General features: G+C 44.3%; 5 protein-coding genes across 5 annotated transcripts; 1 reads left to right on the top strand and 4 right to left on the bottom strand.

Moving 5' to 3' along the window:
* Nucleotides 1-790: 790 nt before the first annotated feature.
* Nucleotides 791-2,559, bottom strand: Triagg1_80 (uncharacterized protein; the record flags this gene model as incomplete). Its single annotated transcript, XM_062895799.1, has 5 exons — nt 791-1,631; nt 1,699-1,842; nt 1,901-2,248; nt 2,312-2,406; nt 2,470-2,559. 5 exons carry the CDS (start codon nt 2,557-2,559, stop codon nt 791-793), a joined length of 1,518 nt encoding a protein of 505 aa, XP_062760430.1.
* Nucleotides 2,560-4,708: 2,149 nt separating this feature from the next.
* On the bottom strand, nt 4,709-5,505 carry Triagg1_78 (uncharacterized protein; the record flags this gene model as incomplete). The annotated part of the gene is made up of 4 exons (XM_062895787.1): nt 4,709-4,960; nt 5,014-5,250; nt 5,304-5,375; nt 5,428-5,505. 4 exons carry the CDS (start codon nt 5,503-5,505, stop codon nt 4,709-4,711), a joined length of 639 nt encoding a protein of 212 aa, XP_062760428.1.
* Nucleotides 5,506-6,633: 1,128 nt separating this feature from the next.
* Triagg1_77 (uncharacterized protein) lies at nt 6,634-11,256 on the bottom strand (the record flags this gene model as incomplete). Its single annotated transcript, XM_062895776.1, has 3 exons — nt 6,634-6,766; nt 7,051-10,700; nt 10,756-11,256. The coding sequence occupies 3 exons, from the start codon at nt 11,254-11,256 to the stop codon at nt 6,634-6,636; spliced, it is 4,284 nt and encodes a 1,427-aa protein (XP_062760427.1).
* A 5,542-nt stretch (nt 11,257-16,798) lies between these two features.
* On the top strand, nt 16,799-17,995 carry Triagg1_76 (uncharacterized protein; the record flags this gene model as incomplete). The annotated part of the gene is made up of 1 exon (XM_062895765.1): nt 16,799-17,995. The coding sequence occupies one exon, from the start codon at nt 16,799-16,801 to the stop codon at nt 17,993-17,995; it is 1,197 nt and encodes a 398-aa protein (XP_062760426.1).
* Nucleotides 17,996-18,815: 820 nt separating this feature from the next.
* Triagg1_75 (uncharacterized protein) lies at nt 18,816-19,691 on the bottom strand (the record flags this gene model as incomplete). The annotated part of the gene is made up of 3 exons (XM_062895754.1): nt 18,816-18,910; nt 18,975-19,526; nt 19,589-19,691. The coding sequence occupies 3 exons, from the start codon at nt 19,689-19,691 to the stop codon at nt 18,816-18,818; spliced, it is 750 nt and encodes a 249-aa protein (XP_062760425.1).
* Nucleotides 19,692-21,220: the final 1,529 nt, after the last annotated feature.

Below are 21,220 nucleotides of genomic sequence, written 5' to 3'. Positions count from 1 at the left end.
GGAGAATTTGTTCGTATTCCGTAGAGTTGATTGGCTCATGATGCTTGCCGGCAACAATCCGCGAATAATTATCAAGCAGACTGGTGTGGCCTTGAAATATGGGGCATATTCTTGTCTTCAAAGTTGCCATGATAGTAGTAACTGATTCTTTTTAAAACAACTTCTTTGTGATTTATCAGCATCATTATTCCGTATAGCACTTGTTAATTCCTTCGACTTCACGTGAGTAGCCTCAAATATCCGGCTTCAAGTTTGGGACTGGGTCCCGTAGCGAATTGGCGTGGAGCATCTAGTAATTCTGTTTCTTGCTTATACTGTACTATTCCCATCTACTATTTTGGGGACTCTGTTTCTAGATTGTGTACAGATAGATTAATTTAGCACGAGTGGAAATTAGTCGAGAAAAATAGCCTCCTTTGCCATGTTTTCTAGAACTGTGTTTTTCTGAAAGTTACATGTAGTATAATACTTTTGCTTGCACTGGACGTATTGTTAGAGCTAGATGGACTATTTTCGGTAGGCTTTTACACTTGGCTCAGTTGAGGAATATACGAATTCCCCATAAACAACTGGTTAGAGAAGGTGTCCTTGTTGACAGAAGTAAACAGGATACATTTAAAATATTCCAACTTGTTCGACAAGATAACATGATGGTAAGCGTCCTTTGTAGTTTATATATTCAAAAGCTGCAGCTGTGGCGATATACGAGACGAGCTTGATATGGAGGACAATACCAGTATTTTAGTAGCTGTAGAAACAATAGCCGAACAAATATTTCCATCTTTTATCCCTATTGTTGTAGTTGTTTGTTTTGGGAATCTGAGTTCTCGTCAGTTTTGGCCTGTTCGCCCTGATCGGACAGATCTCCCATCACAGTTATCTCCTCATCACCCCATCCATCGCGAGTGTCTTTTGGGATGCGAATAAAGATAATAGCGATAATAATCGATAATCCAGCAAGTCCTATTCCCAGATACAAGGCATGTCGATATCCATCCCCGATATTGGCGCCGTGATTGTTGGTATAAGCTTCGACAGTGCCGGCGAATCCAATGCCTGTGCTTTGACCGTAGGCTACCAGAGTGCCAATCAAAGAACCGGCAATTCCCTGTTGATGTTTCTTTACAGTATTGCTTGCGATGATTTGTGACGCTGCGAAGAGAAAGTCAGGCCCGTAACTGAGAATGGTGATGGCCGGAAACATCTGGGGCCAGTATTGCTGCTGATCAGGCATTGTAGCAGCGAGAATGCACGCAACCATGGTGCATGCACTGCCTATCACCAGGATATATTGAGCGTCTAAGAGTGGTACGACCAAGCCACTGACTATGGCGGCTGTCGTTCCTCCAATTGCCAGAGGAACAAAAGTAGCAGCACAGAGCAAAGTCGAGTATCCCCGCAGAGTCACATTCCATGTATTGCAATACCATACCAAGATGCCGACTGCCATGAACGAAATGAATGATGCCAACAACATTGGACTGATTGACTTTGCTGTCCATATATCGAGAGGCAAGATTGGGTCTGCTGCGTATCGGGCTTCCCAGAGAATGAATGCGGTAAGATGAGCAACTGCAGCGATCAGCAGAGCGTACTCATACGGCTCCTGCCAACCAACGAATGGAGCTTGACTATTGATGGGTGTCAACTGGTGAAGACGGAATATGCTTTGGGGAGAGATGAGAGATAGATACTAACTTCCAAACAAAATTGAACAGTATGAGGCCGGCGACTCCAAGATAGCACCCAATGTAGTCAACACGTCCTTGTTTATCCAAAGGTTCAGTCTCGCCGGGGACAACGAATATGACGAGTGCGGTCACAAGGACACCCACGATAGCGCTATCATAACAAATCAGATATGCATTTGAGCGAGTGAATATACTTCGGACATACTTACAGCGCAAAAAACATATACTTCCACGGTGTTAATTGAGCCAAAAGACCTGCGAATACACAGCCCACCGAAGCGCCAATCGGGGCCATTGCTCCGAAGAAGCCAACGCTCAGATTTCGAAGTCTTCCAGGAGGGAAGTTGATGGTTAATAATGAAATGGCATTTGGTACCATAAAAGCGCCTCCAACTCCAGTCAACGCTCGGAGCGCAATCAGCGCGACAATGTCGTGGGAAAAGCCTGAACCCAATGAGAATATTGACCACCACAGACATGCTGCGACAAGCACATTTTTATGACCATAGATGGCACCGATACGGCCGCCTATTAAGACGAAAGCGCCTTGCGTTAGGCTTGAGGCAGCATTAATTGATGAACTTGCATCTTGACAAGATTTTGGGTTGAATTGCACCTACGGGTACGAAGCTGCGATCCAGCTTGCCTTGTTCGGTGAGTTGAGGTCTCTGGCAATGATGTTGGAGGCGAGAATCCCGGCGCCAAATGGAATCATCTAAGAACTTGTTTAGCAATAAGTTCGAAATGAAATCGTGGGTATAATTCTGTTCCCACAAACCTGAACAAGCTGTGTAGCGATAATAGATGCTGAGATCGCCACTGCTCGCGCTGAGCTTGGCTTAGCCTTAGCCATGTCTTGCATGTCCATCTCATCAACGGATGGCAATGTTTAAAGGCGTTAACAATGGAGTGTTTCGCAGTTCTTGAATTAGACAATCTGTAATTGACTTGGAGTAGTTTGAAAACTTACGGCAGTGAAAAGGGGAGATTTTCAACGCCAATAGCAGCAACAGCAGCGCTATTGTTACACGTCAGATCACTTTCAATCCCACCTCGTATCTTTGCTCGTCAGGCTTCATGCACTCTATTATTAATCCATGGATCGGAAGAAGTCCCACGAGATGGGATTATGGCCAAAGTGGCCAGTGTCTGGATCGGGGGGGATCATGTGGGCTTCTCCACGTTGATATTGTTTTGGTGCATATTTTGTGCTTATCTCCAAGCCTTATGGCTTTTTGAACAATAGGGAAAATTTGTCCCTGATGTTATATAAGTTAGCCAATAGCAGTCGATTGATACATGATCCGGTCATACCCACGTGGGCGTGAGAACACATTTGCCATCTACGATGTAAACATACATTCTCCATCGACGATATGGCTCAAACGTTTTACATACAAAACTGCCTATGAATTGAAAGTATATATCAATATAGATAATACAGAGCTCCAGTGCACTCAATTTACGAGAATAATTTGTAAGCCTAATAGATATTGAAGTGTTGCTTCGCAAGTAGAAACTTTCCCATTCTTCGAACTGCCCTACTAGAAACTGACCGCCCCGCAGAAAGTTTCACCGAAGACAGGCATGTTGTCGTCGACAATTTGTCATCCCTAGCTAGATCAGGCTAGCGGACAGGGGAATAGTTGCCATATTATTCGAATAAACCACTCGCATGTTAGCATTAGAGTTTCCTATCCTTAGTCAAGATATCCGAGCGAATGCCAGCTGGACATGCCTAGTACCGGATCAACGCTTAAATACTAGCTGGGCCAGACTCAAAATGATAATAAAAGCCGTTGGGTTTCCAGATTAGTACAGACAACATGCTTTACTACCATCTACCGATTTCTCTATGATAATACTTGTACTGCATATCCCTACCATACCGAGTACAGGAGAGGAACAGGACGACTAGTATCAGCACTATAACTGAAAGAGAGTAATAAAACCACCGAAACCAAACGCAAGCGTAAAGGCTACTACCCTATTACATTCCCCAGTCCCAATCGAACTGCAACCAAGCCTAGCCGCTGGTGTTACTGACGTGGTGGCGTGCTGAATTCAAGCCTCAGCTGACCATCGCCGAGGCGAGTAACCTGGCCGCAGTTGTCCTCGGAATATGTGATACTGTGGCCTATGGTGCTCTTTGATCTTTATCTCCCACGTAGCTTAAGCCTAAATTGACTGGGACGTCTCAGAGTTGCTTTTATCTATCATATATTCCAAACAACCCATAAACGTTGATGGTGCCTGATCCCTATGGATTATAGACTTGCTTTAAAACTTTGCTTCAACCATGCAAGACATACTGGCAAACATGGTGGGCAAAGAATAGTACTCTGAAAACTAGAGACCCAGTGATTCTCAGTGACTTACAGGCTCTCAATCGTTGATTTGTTGAGCAAAGCCTTGTGAAGATAGGCGGTTTATCAGGCCGATCCCTGACTGATTTATGTTCAGACCTCCATTTTGTATACATGTCAGAGTTCTTACCTCTCCTGTATAAACACCGAACTAAGGCCATGAGATTATGATAGGGCAGATTGTCGGATTCAGTACACAAGATACATTTATTTTATCCCACATTCCAAATGGGTTGAATAGCAAAATTCTAATCTCGTAATCAAAGTAAAATCTATATGCTACAGCGTTAGATATATACCTCTATATAATAAAAGAAAAACGTTACAGTTCACTGATAATTACCCGAACAGAGCACAAACATTAGGTAGATAATCATTATCATAATTGCAGTGATTATAATACTAGAATCAACTATTCACCAAGGGTCTTGTTGTTACGGCGGATCAGATTGGAATACGAATATTGAGGTTTTAGGGGTCTAAAAGTAGGTGTATTTTTGATCAATTCAGCTTTACAAGCCTTTTGGGGCTATCAAGAAGAACTGCCAATTAAACTTCCTATAACTCATGATAAAGTTGGGTCACTATGCTGTGATATATTGCGCTTACTACTATATGTTCATAGAGCCAGCTTCACTTTTCTGCACAGTATTAATCTGTACTCTCCAAAACAAGGCTATCGACGAAAAAGGCGGGAAGCTTTCCTCCCTGCTGAGTGTCCTCATCCGGAAGCACTACGTCAACCTCAAGAAATTGATACTCGACGCCATTTGAAGTAGCGCTGACGTGATAAGGACCCCATCCATCGGTTGCAGTGTGGAAATCAAACGCATGGCTAATGTCGACATTGCCAAAATCAGAAAACAAAGTAGAAACTCTAACAGTTACATTGCTCGAATTACGCTTGAGATAGGTTAGCATATGTAGTCTTGGCATGGAGCTTAAACATGGTTTACCTCAGCGTCTGTAAAGACGGGCCATATATCAAACGATGCCTCGTTTATCAACGATACACCTATACCAGCGAAAATCTGGGCGTCAAGCATTGCGCTGATAAATAACACGTTGGAAGGCGAGGATGCTCGACCAAACAAGGCTAAACTTGTTTTCTCGTCTATGAAAGAATTGCAAGCTGGGGTTTTAGTGGCATTGAGAACCCTAGCTGTGCCAAAAGCATCTGAAACAAGTATATCCTGGAACTTATCAGCTTTAATTGAGATAATGAGTAAACTCAGGGGTTACTCACATGATAGGTAGTAAACGCATCGAGGGTTGAATTAGCACACCCATTGTCGTTTGAGATGGCGATATCATCAAACTACCAGCTGATCAAAATAAATCCAATAATTCAAGCCAAAAAGCAAACCTACATTGAGGATGAGCTGCTTGCAATAAGCTGCGACTGCCATAAGAGCAGCAGAACTCAGGATGCGAAGTGAAAACAGCATATTTGCGGAACGAAATGAGTCGAGCGTATGAGTATGCCTAGTTTGAATACATGTAGATATGTTGGCAAACTAGAGGAGAATAAGGATGAGATATATATCATGAGAAAGGTCGTGGTGGGCATTAATTTTCTTGAATTGACCTTCCTAATTGGTACTTCACCACTTACATTACACTAAATATTTGAAACTACGGTTATTCTATAACTCGACCATTGCGGTTACTAGGGTCGGAGATACGGGCCAAGTAAATCCCCCTGTGGAACGACGGCGATTTTCGTCGCCGGCAATTGCTATGTTCGATTGAATAGAGGTCTTTATTGTCTTGGAGTAGCAAGTTTGACTCTACGAATCCGTATGTCAATAATTGGCATTGTTTGCTTCTGTATAGACACCAACTAATTCAGTATTACCAGCGCTCTTTGTAGCCACAGCTACTGGCTACTGGTTAGGGGTTTGGTTATAAAAGCGCACTGGCACTCTAGATTACGAGTGATTACGGAGAACAACTCCACTTGTTGCATACAAATTATTTCATATTGATCACTGTTGAGTACCGACGGAATGTTTGATTCCATTGTAACGGTGTAATCAATATACCCGACAATGTAACCTTTCAACAATCTAAGCATATTCGTAATGAGCTTATTATAGCCTACCTAGTTAAGATCTGAATTGTTTCATGGGGGCCTGCCTTAAGTACTCATTACCGAGAATATATATGATAGTTAGCCTCGGTGGTGTGTCAAATCTTGCCCCCTAGCCAGTCTAACTAAATGCATTTGTATAAAACAGTATAAGCTGTTTAGTTTATGTATTAAAGACGAGAGGTTAATCAGCACGCATCAAACGAAGCATTTATCTATGTTCACAAATTTTTTCGTTATTACAATATTTTCAAATTTCTATTGATTAATCAAGTTGAATTCAATTGTTATAGGAATAGGCACCAAAAATCTGCCTCTAGAGTTCTATGAAATATCTGCAGCTTTAACCTAACGAGTAGGCATTTTCGATATTATGTTCAGATTTAACACTAGCTTTTTTTTTTTAAAAAAAATTGTGCTGGTATGTATTCTGCTATCTTGCCACTCCCTTTAAAACTTTGTCTATGTCAGTTCGCTTTATACATTATTGATGTTCCGTAATATTAACCAAATTGCCTTGTTTTTGTTGTAGTAGTGCCAGCATCTCATCCCGGTAGAAATGCCTCTTGTTTGTGGCTTCAATAATACCTTCTGTAACGTTGATCTTATTTCCCGCCCTGTTAAGCAGCAGTGATAGTATTTGAAGCCCATAAAGCTCATTTCTCACTGCCGCCTGGAGAATGCCTTCTGTAATGTTAATCTTCCCCCCCCGCTTGTTAAGCAGTAGTGACACTATTTCTAGCCCATGAAACTGACTTCCGACTGCTATCTGGATAATATCTTCGGTAATGTTAATCTCCCCCCCCCCCTCTTATCAAGCAGTAGTAACACTATTTCTAGCCCATAAATATAACTTCTAACTGCTGTTTGGATAATATCTTCTGTAATGTCAATCTCATACCCTCGCCTGTCAAGCAATAAAGACATCATTTCCAGCACATTTCCATGTTCAGCCGCTGCTAAAGTCTTAATAATATCTTCTGTGATTTTGAACTCATGCCCTCGTTTGTCGAGTAGTAGAGACACTATCTCTTCAGCCTCGTTGGCCACTGCGGCTTTGACGACATCTTCTGTAATTTTGAACTCGTGCCCACGCCTATCAAGTAGCAAAGATATTATTTGCGGCCCAACGTCACCTCGATTTCCTACGGCGGCCTTGATAATATCTTCCGTAATATTAATCTCGTGCCCTCGTTTATCAAGCAGTAGAGACACTACCCCTTCCGTATTCTCGTTGGCCACTGCAGCTTTGACGACATCTTCTGTAATGTTGAATTCGTGCCCACGCTTGTTAAGAAGGAGTGACGTTATTTCCAGTCCATGGCGCCTATTTCCCACTGCTGCTTTGACGACATCTTCTGTAATGTTGAATTTGTGCCCACGCTTGTTAAGAAGGAGTGACGTTATTTCCAGTCCATGGCGCCTATTTCTCACTGCTGCTTTGATGACATATTCTGTAATATTAAATTCGTGCCCACGCCTCTCAAGTAGCAAAGATATTATTTGCGGCCCAACGTCACCTCGATTTCCTGCGGCGGCCTTGACAATATCTTCCGTAATTTTAAACTCGTGCCCACGCCTATTAAGCAGCAATGACGTTATTTCTAGCCCATACTGCCGATTTCTCACTGCAGCCTTGACTATATATTTTGTAGCGTTAAACTCGTGCTCACGCTTGTCAAGTAGCATCGAGGTTATCACTAGCCCGTGACACCGATCTCCTACTGCAGCCTTGATGATACCTCTTGTAATATTATATTTCTGTCCATACCGATCGAGCATTAAACATATTATTTTTGGCTCATATGCCTCATTCCCTATTGCAGCCTTGACCATGTCTTCTGTGATTGCAATACTATGCCCGCGCTTTTCAAATAGCAACCGCATTATCTCCGAACCCCCAAAGAGGTTTTTTGCTGCAGCTCGAACCATTTCATCTGTAATGTGAATTCCATTGGAATGATCCAAAATTAGATCGAAGGTTTCAGAGTATTCTGTGCCCATTGCCTCCTTGAGGATTGCTTCTGTGATCTTGACCTCGTGACCGCGTCGTTGGAGAAGCAGAGCAAGCACATCTCTCTCATTGTGTGTCACGGACTCCATGATAGCTTCTGTGATCTGAAACTCGTTATCAAGCTCGTCCAAAAGCAGAGACATGGTCTCGGCCGACCCATCACGAGCCGCCCGCCGGACCACTTCTTCTGTGATTTTGATTTCGTCGCCACGCCTCTTGAGCAAAAACGCCAACATTGCTGCCCCACACTTTCTGTTGTTCACTACCTCGCACAGAAACAGGTCGTCAATTTCGATTTCACTGCCACGTTTATCCAGAAGCAAGTTCATCATCGCTTCTGCGTCAAAGTAACGGTTCAGAGCCATGGAAATATCATAACGCTCAATCTTTAGCCCATGCGCAGGATCTAAGAGGATTTCCATTATGTCTAAATCGCCATTATCTATGGCTATATTAAGCGGCTTGTATACATACAGTCCTCTGGCATTGACGTCGACGTTTTCATGCACCAAGACGTAATATACAACTGCAGCCAGGCGCAATTGGATCAAAAGAAGTAAATCTGGCCCTGTTTTGCTCATCGCCTGGTGATGACCCCGACGCTGCTTGAGCCAAAATTGGGTCTGTGGCGAAGATGTGCGACAAAGCTCACGTGCAGATTTTAGAAGCATTTCAGCAGGGGCTGCATCTTGTAATCGAAAATGGTAATCCCAGAAGTCAGCAGCATAAGACAAGAGGGGGTATTCGTCCTTGGGCGATTTGCATGAAGGATTGAGTATCTGTAAATAATTGATACACGTTGCAGATAAGATGCCGTGAGACTTTGACAAGGTCAACCGACCCTTCCATTTCCCAGGCTGCTCACGAGAGACCAAAAATTCTCTTGCCGTCAAGTGGATGAAAAATAGTTTCGAGTCGTGGATGCTGATAAAGAGGCCACACAAATTCTGAACTGTTGCCTTGAAACTGCCTTGTGGCCACAATTTTTCTTCCAGTCCCGCATACGTTGAAAACCCTCCCTCTTCCACGGCGAGTGCGAGAGCACTATTGGCCTCGACTAGAGTCAGCGGGCGTCTCGCAGCTAAAACAATCTGTAGCAAGGCCTCGACTTTCCGGTTATCCTGGCTTTGGGAAAGCATTTTCTCATATGCGTCGGCCACGTTGGAAGGCAGTTTACCCAGAAACTCCTCTATGTCGGCACTTCTACCATATGCACTCCTCTTTTTCTCAATGATGGCCAACGTCAGGTGTAGCCAGAGATATGTCCGGTTCTCCATGCTCTTTAGGCGCTCTGAAATTGTGTTGCGTTCATTATCCGAGAAGGCGCTCGCAATGTTTTTTATTTTGAAATCAATTACAAGATTTATTTCTTCCCCAATCTGGTGAGATTTCTCATCGCCGTCAAAATGCAAATACGTTGCAATTGATAGAAGCTTGTCGAATGACCATTTTAGATCATCGTACGGGCGGCTGGTTATCAAGAACTTCAATCTCGAAGGCTTCAACAGCACACCCTGCTGAGAGTATGACTTCTCAACCATAAGCAGTAAGTCATGTGCGCTCTCTCTCCGGCACTCGTCCAGGGCATCGAGTACGCAAATAATGTCTGCCGATGAAAATTTTGCGCACTCGATCAATATTTGCCACAACTCCGCCATCTTTTCCGTTAGAGTCTTTCCGTTATTCCTGTGGCTTGGAAGGGCATAAGTGATAAGATTGGCAGTCAAAGGGTGCTGGAACAGCTGGTGTAATATTGCACACAGCGCGTGAGCGCCGTCCATGCGCCCTTCACCCCCTTCTTTGAAAAAGAAGTAGCAGATGACTGATTCTCTCTGTGAGGCCTTGATAGTTGATGACTCAATAGTAATCATAGAATCCGGGGTTAGATGGCCTTCGTCGATGAGGCATCTCGAGAGCACTGATTTTCCACATCCGGGACCCGCAGACACCCATAGAAGCTCTCCAGTTTGACTAGCCCGCCATTTGGAAAACCGATCATCTGCCAAAAACCACTCACAAGTTCCGGGGACTCTCTCTGGGTTGATATCCTTATATCCTGCGTAGTTCCCTGACGCTTGTGCGAAATCTTCAAGGAATTTTCGCTCTACCTCGTCCTGCTTATTGTTTTTGAAATCTTTAAGAATCTCCTCTTGAAGAATCACCTGTTTCTGGATTGCCTGCAGCTGATTCTTGCTATTTAAGTAGATTTCCTCTTTTTGTCCTTGAGCGATATGTTCGAGGCAAGTCCGTTTTATATTTTGGGTTGGCTGTATTATTTCACTCCAGCCATCGGACCCAATCACGCTCTGTACAGCGCGCGAAACCGATGGATGACCTATGTGACATATGGCTCGAGCCTGATATTCGATTATGTAGGAGTATAACTCAGCCAAGGCATATCTCAGATTGTTGTAAAGTTGTAAGTTCGATGATGTGAGATAAGTCTCTTCGCATGCCTTCCCAAATATTTGCATGTCGTTGAGTGTATTGAAACCTTTCAGCATCGTCTTACTGTAAGTTCGGGTATTCGCGAGAAGCTATGATGGTTGGTGAATATTCACTGCATACTCTCAATATTCACTTATGACTTACTGAGAGAAAAATTGAGACACCAGACCATGCCAAAGCATCATGGGGTTGAGACTTTGATGCTGTCTTGACAATTGTGTCTGACCAAACAAGGAACTTTGCAAGTTTCTCGATTTCTTGTCGCACCCCGCTATTTGCCCTCGGTAACACGACACGAAATTTATCCTTTTCTCGAATCTCAATCAAACGGCTCACGATGGACTTGACATAAAGAGGGCTCAAAAGGTCTCTCTCAGGCATTGGAGGACCATTAACAAATAGTGTATCCAAAAACTTCGTATAATCGTCCATCAATTTTGCCTCTCGCTCCTGGACCAACTTGTAGGCACAAATCCAGAGATCGACGTTATCGGTGGAACGTCTACCCAGAAGTACGGCCATTGACGTCCTGAGTGCATTTGGGATTTCATTGAAAATGTTGTAAATTGACTTCTGAAAAATGCTCAACTGAACTCCGATATTGTGCTGCTTAGACCCGCCCGACGCATTGTTGTTGTAAGCCATGATAGTTCAATAGGTTGATTGGGACCTGGATGCTGGTTTCTCTATACAAGGGTACAGAATTAGAGAAATGTGCCCATTCTCGATTCCAGAGTAAGAACTCAATGTTCACTGTAATGCCAATGTGCAACGTTATTACGACGTTCATCTGCGCACGTAGACTCGGAATTATTGTGGAGTTTATGCAGCAGAGCCTCAATAATAGATCAACCTGACACAATGCCTGCAAGGCTGCCTAAATGCATTGCTTTGTTGGCAACTGCATCATCTGAAATGCGGCGTATCTATCCAACCAATTACAGCTCCTAGACACATTCTCGGCTGCATAGGATAACTCTATGAAACCGCGATACTCACCGATCTCATTGGGCCACGTATCTAGATAAAACATCGCTTCATTTCGGTGTGGGCTGACGTGGCTGTCTGTCTGATGCAGTAGGGAGATGCAGTTGTGCCTAGTCTTTAGGGCAAATTGTCGCTTGAGGAAGGCACTTTGTCGACGAAATTTGCCTAATCGTTTGAACCTGGATTTAGTGGTATGATATTTTTAGGAAACCGCACTTTGGGTTTGTGGAACCATGAGAAGATGTTGACAGAGCACATATGTAAGGGCAAAAGCCATGGATCTCCAAATAATTCGCGCCGTAGCATCTCGCTATTGGAGACCCAAGTGGCGGTATTTGTAAATAGTATCCATATGCTTCTGTACCTAGGAAACGTAAACTTTTGCAAAAATCACATTGCTATAGTTATGTACTTTTGATAGGGGGTAGCGTTGTCTTAAACATTCAGAATACCAAGCGAGGATGAACCATAGGTTTTTACATTTTTATTTACTTACCGATAGTTGCCTGGTATCACAGAGGATAAAACTTGTTTGTCCACACTGTTGGCATATCCTTTTATCAATCTTTTCCTTTTTGACATCGGACTGTGAGCAAAGAACAATGCTGTATCTTCTTTTACAGTTTCCTCTATTGAATGTTACTATCAACGTTCAGAAGGCGTCTTAGCAATGTCTTGTCGAGGACCACCCAGACGCGAAGATTTCGAGATTGCGCTGGTATGCGCTTTAGAAACGGAATTTGAAGCAGCATGCTTGGTTGTTGAACAATTCTGGGATGGAGGTGAAGATCTATATGGGAAAGCATCGGGAGATATGAACAGCTATCGAACCGGGCGCATTGGTAGACACAACGTTGTGCTATTACTGCTCTCTGGAATGGGCAAGGTTCGTGCAGCGCATGCAGCAGCGAATCTTCACTCGAGCTTTACTCAGCTGCGCATAGTACTGCTGATTGGAGGTTGCGCAGCGACACCCCAAATTGATGATACTGATATTTTGCTTGGTGATGTTATCATCAGCACAGGTGTAGTGCAATACGACTTGGGAAGAAAGTATCCGGGTGGTTTTGTGCGAAAGGATTCTGCCCGAGATAACCTGAGCAAACCATGCAAGGAAGTTGAAAACATTCTGGCTGCACTTCAAGTTTCTGATATGAAGAACATGGTCACTTCGAGAACAGCCAGGTTACTTCTTCAACTGCAGAATATAACAGCTATTCATGGATATGGGACAAAATATCAATATCCTGGAATCTGGGAAGACAAGCTCTATCAAGCGACCTACCGCCATCAACACCATATCACAGATTGTGGCATTTGCGGTCAATCAGACAATGGGGTGTGCGACGCAGCGCTGCAAGCTACCTGTGAAGATCTTGGATGTGAAAAAAGTTATTTGGTATGCCGCAAGAGACTTCAAGAAAAGCTACAAATATGCCAGAACGGGGACATTTCGCATCAAAACCCGGCCATATTTTTTGGCATATTTGGCTCAGGTGACATGGTGATGAGATCTGGCGAAGACCGAGACATCCTTGCCCATAGAGAGAATGTGATTGCGTTCGAGATGGAGGGTGCCGGGATATGGGAAGAAGTTCCCAGTCTAATTATTAAAGGGGTGTTTGATTACGGAGATTCTCACAAGAACAAACGATGGCAAGCCTTTGCTTCGGCAACAGCTGCTTGTACTGCCAGAGCAGTGATTGAGCAACTTGCCTGGACAGATAGAGGAGAAGTCAAATTCTCACCTCAGGGTATATTTGAATGCCAATCTATCTACTGGAATCAATCGTGTAACTAACAAACCCCAGCTATCGAGGATAATCAAGCGATGTATTATGCTCGACAGACAAACGTGATCAAAAACGCTACTCAACACACATCTGGACAAATCAGAGGAAATTCAGCTATCGGGTATAGCAAGCAATCAAACAAAATCGAATTTTCAAGGTAAATTTGAACAGAATAATACCTTGCTTCATCTAACTGGAATATAGGTGGAAATTGCGTGGATATAAGCTCTTGAGTGCTCTGTTCAACCGCAAAATATTCAAGAATAAGAGCCAGGGAATTAAATGATCCAAACAAGTAGCAGAATATAGCAAGCTCACTGCCGAAAGTTACAATATACAACCATTTTATAGTCCCTTTAGATATCATATTTCTTACATTACTGTACAAGCCTTATTTTTCTGTCTTGTGCCCTTTCCTGCTGCTTTGTTGTTTCTGACCTTGGCCCCTATCGCAGCAGCTATATTGCTTTGTGCCGCACCGTCAATGGCATCGTTGAATTCAACAACCACATCCATGTTTCCTTGAGCCGGATCAAACTTGTAATCCTCTATGTATCTCGTCATAACAACGGCGGCCATGCTTTCATCGAGCGGGGCGTGTGATGCTGCGCCATGAGCTGATACAGGTCGCATAATCGACAGCCGTTGTTGTAATACCTCATTAAGCGATCGGTGTGATGGACGAGGTTCGGTTCTGTCGTTCGATTTTGGTAATGACTGCATCGTGCAAAGGCGTTGAGCACTGAAAGATGCAGTTTGTTAGCCACAGGAAGCATCCCGAATTCCTGCGCTAAGTGGAAGCATTTGTCTATTTGCTCAGCCAAGGAAGTAATGTGGATAAATACTTGCAATTGAAGTGAGATCACACGTCGTGTACGGTAGAAGCGCACATTGAACTCTACTTCGCAGCGAGAGTAACGATTGAATCTCAGCGATATGAATCTGATGATGGATGATGACTACAGGTAGGCTGCGAGCAATCACTGGCCGGCAGTAAGCTTGTGGCTTCGCATATATATATATGCATGTACGTTACTTAGACATTATAAGAGCCCGTTGGATGATATATATATTCCCATAAGCACTTGATGCTTTTTGCTTCGTATTAGTGCCCGAGCATCTGAGTATACCCTTTTGTAGGTCGGCTAATACCACGGCGCTTCGACTACGACACCGTATGAGCTGAACTAATAATGCAGGGGGGCAGGGCATGCACAGCTACGTGGACCCATTAGCTGGATGTGCTAGATTTGGTGTGCTGACTGCACCAACAGATGGACGCTGAGATAGGCAACGCTATGATGAATCGTCATCCCAGGAAAACTTCTAAGGAGTACGTATAGATAATTTTTGCTCTGAGTGCGGAGTAGGTAGGTATCTAGTTACTTATCTTTCGATCCCTTTGGCAGGCCAGTAGGCTGATGGTTAACTCGCAATATAAAGCATATTGATGTTCAGCTCAATGATTCGGCGCGTAACAACGATTTACTGATCACAATATTAAATCCAAATGGGTAACAAGACAAGTATATTGCGTTGGTCCTCACTTGTGAAGATGCGCGCTTCCGCGAATGCTTTAATTTGCGACATCGTGCCTCTACTCTGACAGATTGGATGCCTCTTCAAGGGTCTGTTTCACTTGTGACGATATGAATGAAATGATTGGTATGGAAACCATCGTCTTCAAGTGTGTGGTTGAAAGGAATCCAGTTGGTCATGCGCGGCTGCCAGTGATTGGACCTCCCGTTGATGAGCTGTTCTCGATTTTTGCCACCATTGGTGACGTTGTTGTCACAATGCAGGGCGCCAATCTGCCTTGGCTATTTCCATCCGTCACTCTCTGTTAGGCGTAAATTGATTGAGCAACAGTCGCATCCGGCTTCAATCACGTCAGTCATATTGGCCACATGCTGGGCGAATTTGTCAGTTTGCAGCTCACACAGAATGTTCAAACTTCGCCTTGGTAGAATAGAGTTTTTGGTACTCAAAGTTTGTCTAAATGCCGAAAAAGCATTGCACTAGAACACATGATCTTTAGGAACTCGATATTCGGGGGGTAATATTTGTGTCACGGTTCCATAAGCCTTGTGCTAGGGGGCAGTTAAATTTTGATACGCTCTTTTCTCTGCGAAATAAAAATTGCCTGGGACACGCCTAATAAATAGGTTAACCCAAGATGGCTACGGTATGGTGTTAATAAAACAAGCGCCCCATCACCTTGCAAGAATATTACATGCGCCCGATAATGTATAGGTTAATTGGTTATTCTGGAGATGAAATCACATCGCGCTTCTCACTCATCACTTCTGACTGCGGGATGAGCCTAGCTCCCGCCTACAAACGACAACCAGGAAGAATAATGTGGATATTTCTGCTAGAGCGTGAACTTTGTACCGGTTGTTTAAAAAGAAACCAGAGAGAATGATATTACAGCTCATCTTCTCCGCCAGCTGAAAGTCTGGTCGATATTGTCTTTAACAATTTGTCATGCCGATTTTTCTAATCATGGGTGCCTAGTCAGACCAGGCTAAGAACCAGGGCATAATTGCCTTATTCTTGGGATTCGGAGAATTCCCCTACTCAATTGAGATGGCTGAGCTGACGTCGCTTAAGCATGGGTGACCCCTAAGCAACTCCTGACTCCTGAGCAAGGCTTGGGTTTCTTTAGGTACTTCTTAATGTCGTATCAAAAGAGGTCAGTATAATACAGCAGCAGATGTATTAGTTTCCATCTCGTCATTCCAACTGTAAACTCACGAAACCAAATCATCCTTCAGGTCATTGCAAACGTCGGGCCGGTTGTGTGAATTAGAGATAAGGAGATGACATGCCTACTCTCTGCGACGCATTTTGACATCTCATCTGATTGTATGAATGAGATAAAAAGCTGACTGAGCCAATCGGCGTTTGACCTAAACCGGAATCGCAAAAGTACCAAACGATTGCAGTGCGGTTGTTTTTAAGTTATACGCACAGATTGAGGCTGAGCTGACGCTTTGTTGTTGGATCTAGCGTAAGAGCGTATAGCCTGGTCCCCATAGCTTGAGGGCGTATAGCCTGCTTATGTCCTCATAGCGTACTCTTCATGGCGTGCTCCTCATAGTGCATAGCGCAGACAACGTACGGATTGACTAACATTCAGCGTCAAAATGATAGAGCGTATAACATGTGCGTATCATAGCCTCATGTCAGCAATTTAATAAACTTTAGGGCTGAGGTTGATCTGAGCAGTTCAAAGTATTTGTCAAGCCTCTGGCATATGATTAATGTCTTTTGTTATAAATAAGCTTATACTTTCTTTCTTTTTTTGTGACCGTATCTACTTGCAAGTCATCGAGAAGCTTCTTCCCATAGCTTTACGAACAGTTTACCTTGGTTCACCAACTTAATCTCCATCTTCAAAGACAATGGTGTCTACACTGCTCTTAGGAGCTTTAGTGCTTCTGCCGGGCATTTCTGTTTCAGCAAATGCCTGTGTCGAAAGGCCTCACGGATATTGCAAGCAGTTGGATATTCCACTGCCTATCACCGCGGATACTGCCGTTTTTGACATACCAAGAGTCGACAACGATATCGAAGCGGTAGCCTGGGCAATTTACGATGCCACTCGGACTACTATCCACGGCCCCGGTAACATCATCAAGAACACCACGACTTCTGAGATCTTCAACATCCATGCTCAGCTTTGTGTTCCCAAGTCTACCAAGAACGGAAAGCACAATATCTTGCAGATCGCCACCCATGGAGTGCACTACGACTCTAGATACTGGGATTCCGAGTACAAGCCGGAGAACCACTCCTACGTGGAAGCAACACTTAAAGCAGGATATTCCATCCTCACATATGATCGTCTGGGAGTCGGTCAATCTGACAAGCCGGATGCATACGACGTGGTCCAAGCCCCTGTTGAGCTCGAAATCCTCCGCCAGTTGACCCTGATGGCACGCAACGGTACCCTGTATGAGTTTGCGGGTCATGCGAAACCCTCCATTCCCTCTTTCAAATCATTGGCAGCCCCGCATAAGGTCGTCCACATCGGACACAGTTTCGGATCCTTCCTTACCTCGGCCTTCATTGCCAGATACGGCCCCCTTACTGATGGAGCCATCATCACGGGCTACCTGTTCGGCGAGAATCTTGCGAGCGCCGGCTCAACATCGTTCAGCGTCGAATATGCCGCCACGGGATCGCCTCCCTTCAACCGATCAAGCGGCTACGTTGTGGCCCAGAGAGATGGCATCCAAAACATCTTCTTTGGTGGCAATCCCAAAACCGCCTTCACCCCAGAGTTGCTCGACTATGGCATCAGCATCAAGCAGCCCGTCCCGATCGGAGAGTTCGCCTCTGCCTTCTCCCTGCTTGGAAACCCCGGACCATCCTTCAGGGCCCCTGTACAATTCCTCTTGCCCGAGTTGGACTTTTACATCTGCCGAGGCGACTGCCGGGGTTTGGCCAATATGACAGAGCTGAACGCGACTTACCCCCACGCTACCAAGATTGAGGTGGCCCTTCAACCCAACACTGGCCATGCGCTGCCACTCCACAACAATGCTACCGCAGGGTTCCAGCTCATTTTCGACTTCTTTTCTAGACATGGCTTGTAATGGCCGTTGTGGTGGACGTGCTGCTCGAAGACATGTTGTGACACCAACTTTGACTACCTAGGTACTCGCGGGCCCTATTATAATTCTTTCTATGTAGTAGAATATTAATTTAGACGTTGAATTAATTCAGAAAAAGAGTTTTATACTTATTCAATAGTTATTGTTTCTCGTGATCGAAATATGACGCCCTACAAATGCTGCTGTAAAGTAAATAGAGGCTCCAGTGAGCTTCGTCACGTATTGCGCTAGTAACGCGCAAAGCCAGGATTAGATGAAGGGTAAGAGAATTGAAGCTAGTTATTATAAGCCCTCAGAGCCTTGTTCTCTTATATTCACTATTCTTTGTTTTCATTTTTGCCTTTGCTTATCTTTAGTCAATAATTTGAATGACTTAACACCAAAGGAGCGGTAGCCTCAAAACAGGCAGGTGTATCATTACCGCTAGCTCAGGGGGGGAAAAACACTTCAATCATATAGAAAAAGGATTTGGGTGGTTTATTTGTTGATAAAATCTGGATTTACGGAATATTCACTATCTATGTTTCTAAAAGACGTATGCTAGATTGATAAGTTTTCTCGCTCTCCGGCATGCTAACCTGTATTAACCCTTACGCGCAAGCTCTTAAAAGCATTCTAAAACAAATAGTGATAATAAAAAAAAGGGAGAGTAAGAAGATAACAACTTCGTCTATTTCTAATGCCAATCTCCCAACAGCTACATATGATCTTTGCAAGTATAGCGGCTTCATTGCACTTAGTTCACAGCAGGAACGAGAAGTACATCGCAGCTAACTTTTGCGAAAGTGCTGACAGCCAGTGGTTAAACCTTCACTGCCTGAACTTGGGCAAAGAGGTTACCAATATCTGCACCAGTCTTTTGCTTCAAAGGCCTAGTGTAAGGGAGTTTCTCCAATTCTGCTTGGTGATTAGTATGAGTTCTTCAGACAGTATCAACAAGCAACCACTTTGCGCGACTTACCAAAGAATGACTTGACCCATTCCTTAGGAGCACCTCCAACAGTATCATCCCACAGGGTGGTCAAGAATAAAGCCGTCGTTCCGGGACTGCCGTTGATCCCGAGATCTGATGAATTGAATATCGGATTGGCCTTCATTGCGTCCGCTACTCGAGCAGCTCTGGCCTTGGCCGCCTGCTCTACGGTGATGTACTTGGATTTTGGATCGCGCGTAACCTTGTTCAAGTCCAGTCTCTTCGCCATTGTCGACCAGACTTTCGGGTCAAAGTTCAAATTGTCTCCGAAATAGAGATCATTTCGTGATAGGGATCCATCAAATTCAACACAGTTGTGTCCATGTTTTGCCAGATCGTCGAGATTGAAAGTCGAAAAGTTGCCAGTGGTCGTTAGGTTGCAGTCTTGGGCTTGGACGAACGCGGTGTCAAAGGTGCTAGGTTCATAGTTGTATGCAGCAGCGACGGCAGCTTGAATGGATGGTAGATCGATGTTCTTTCCGGAACGAGGAAGGTAACCGTGGTTAGCAAGCACGTTCAGGCCAGGGCAAGGAGATCGACCTGTTGCTCGCGGTTAGTCGCCTATATATATATGAATCACCAGCGATTTTTGGGCCACCCACTGTCTCCTGGCCCCGCAGGAATCCATGCGTGTGGGTTAATAGGATGGTTAGGCAGTGCCGAAGCGAAGCTGCCTAATGCCACAGTGAAAAGAAGGCCGCGCATGTTGTCTGATTAGATCGGAGTAAGGTTTTTTGGTATGATGGTGTTGGTTGACAAAGAAGTGATGCTCCTCTGTTTGTTTACAACTAGACTACCGCATCACGAGTATTTATACAACGTTCGATCTCTATTTTTGCGTCTCTACCTATTCCAAATTGTCTGTTTCTCTACAAATTCCAAATTTTCTGCATCTCTACGGAGTGCATATTCCAAATCGTCTTCCAAAAGGGCGTATTCAGGCGCATCATCCGCAACGAGGCTGTTCGTCTGTTCATCAGGAGTCAGCAGAGAGCGTGTTCACTTGGTAGGCAAGGGGTAGGAAGACTACACCAGGCTGATTCTGGCCCTCTTAGCATGGATGTGCCTGGCAATTTCCTTCCACGAGTACACCGATATTGATGCTTTGAGTAAGGAGGCCAGTCCGGTGTTTACCTTCTTTCTCCGCATGGTGGAGTACATTCATCTTGATTGAGGACAACTCGAATGCGTTGGAGACGCAGCATCCGCTAGCTCCCGTAAACTCCGCCTCTTTGCCAAGCTAGGCCAGTTTCCATGGGACCGTTCGGGCCTCTGCCGGCGCGATGTGGGGATGCGGGTTGGAGGAATACGCTCGGTGGCTTGTGGAATACGCTCGTGAGACTGGAGGAATACGCTCGGCCAATGCAACCTGATGAGTAACCAGCTTCTGAGCAAATATGAGTACAGTACCCGGTTTCGAGTCGACAATGGCATTGTAGGATACTATTACTCGACTTGAGCATCACAATCAAATTGCTTATTGTACGCAGTATCATTGGTTCATTTACGACAGCGGCTGAGAGCGCACTGTATTAACAATCTTGAGCTGCACTATACACTACTTGCTGCTTATGCAGATAGAGCAGCATACAACATGAGCATAGATGGTTTTATTCATTGTGCAAATGAACACAATGATATCTCGATGTTACCTTTTTTGCAACACTTTAGGCGATAAAGAATCTCTTGTAAACGTAAAGTTGCACGTTCAGGAGACCAAATGTTGGAATTGGCTATTGTGCTCTAAGTAGAAGCGTGTCTATACAACATCTAAGGATCCCTCAATTCCTCCATTCCATCGCCATCATGCCATCATGCTCTCTTTACCCTCGATTTTATTCTATAAAGACTGCAAAACTACTCCCGGGTGGTCGGGCAATGCTAAATACTCCATCACGAAACACTCAGTAAAGCTCCGAACACTTGCACATAGAGTCGATAAAACGTGATATATTTCAAAATCATAATTGGTATATATATTTGACCATCATGATGCCATAACCCTACACAAACGCTAATACTTCTACCGTGACAATGATCCCGAAGGCGTCACTCTGTTAGCCTTATCATAATGTCGCCCCATTATAGTTATGCCATTAGTGGCATGGAAGTTGAAGGATTCAGTCGGTAAAGCTTGAGTGTGGACGCTCATTGGACTGATCTATAGATAGCATGAACTAGATATGAGATAATAACTAGCTTAGATCTCAATACCGACTGATCGGTTTCCCCAA

The sequence above is a fragment of the Trichoderma aggressivum genome (assembly GCF_033847375.1).
Source record: "Trichoderma aggressivum f. europaeum strain CBS 100526 chromosome Unknown scaffold_001, whole genome shotgun sequence".
Classification (NCBI taxonomy): Eukaryota; Fungi; Ascomycota; class Sordariomycetes; order Hypocreales; family Hypocreaceae; genus Trichoderma; species Trichoderma aggressivum.
This window is presented reverse-complemented; position numbering and strand designations above follow the sequence as displayed.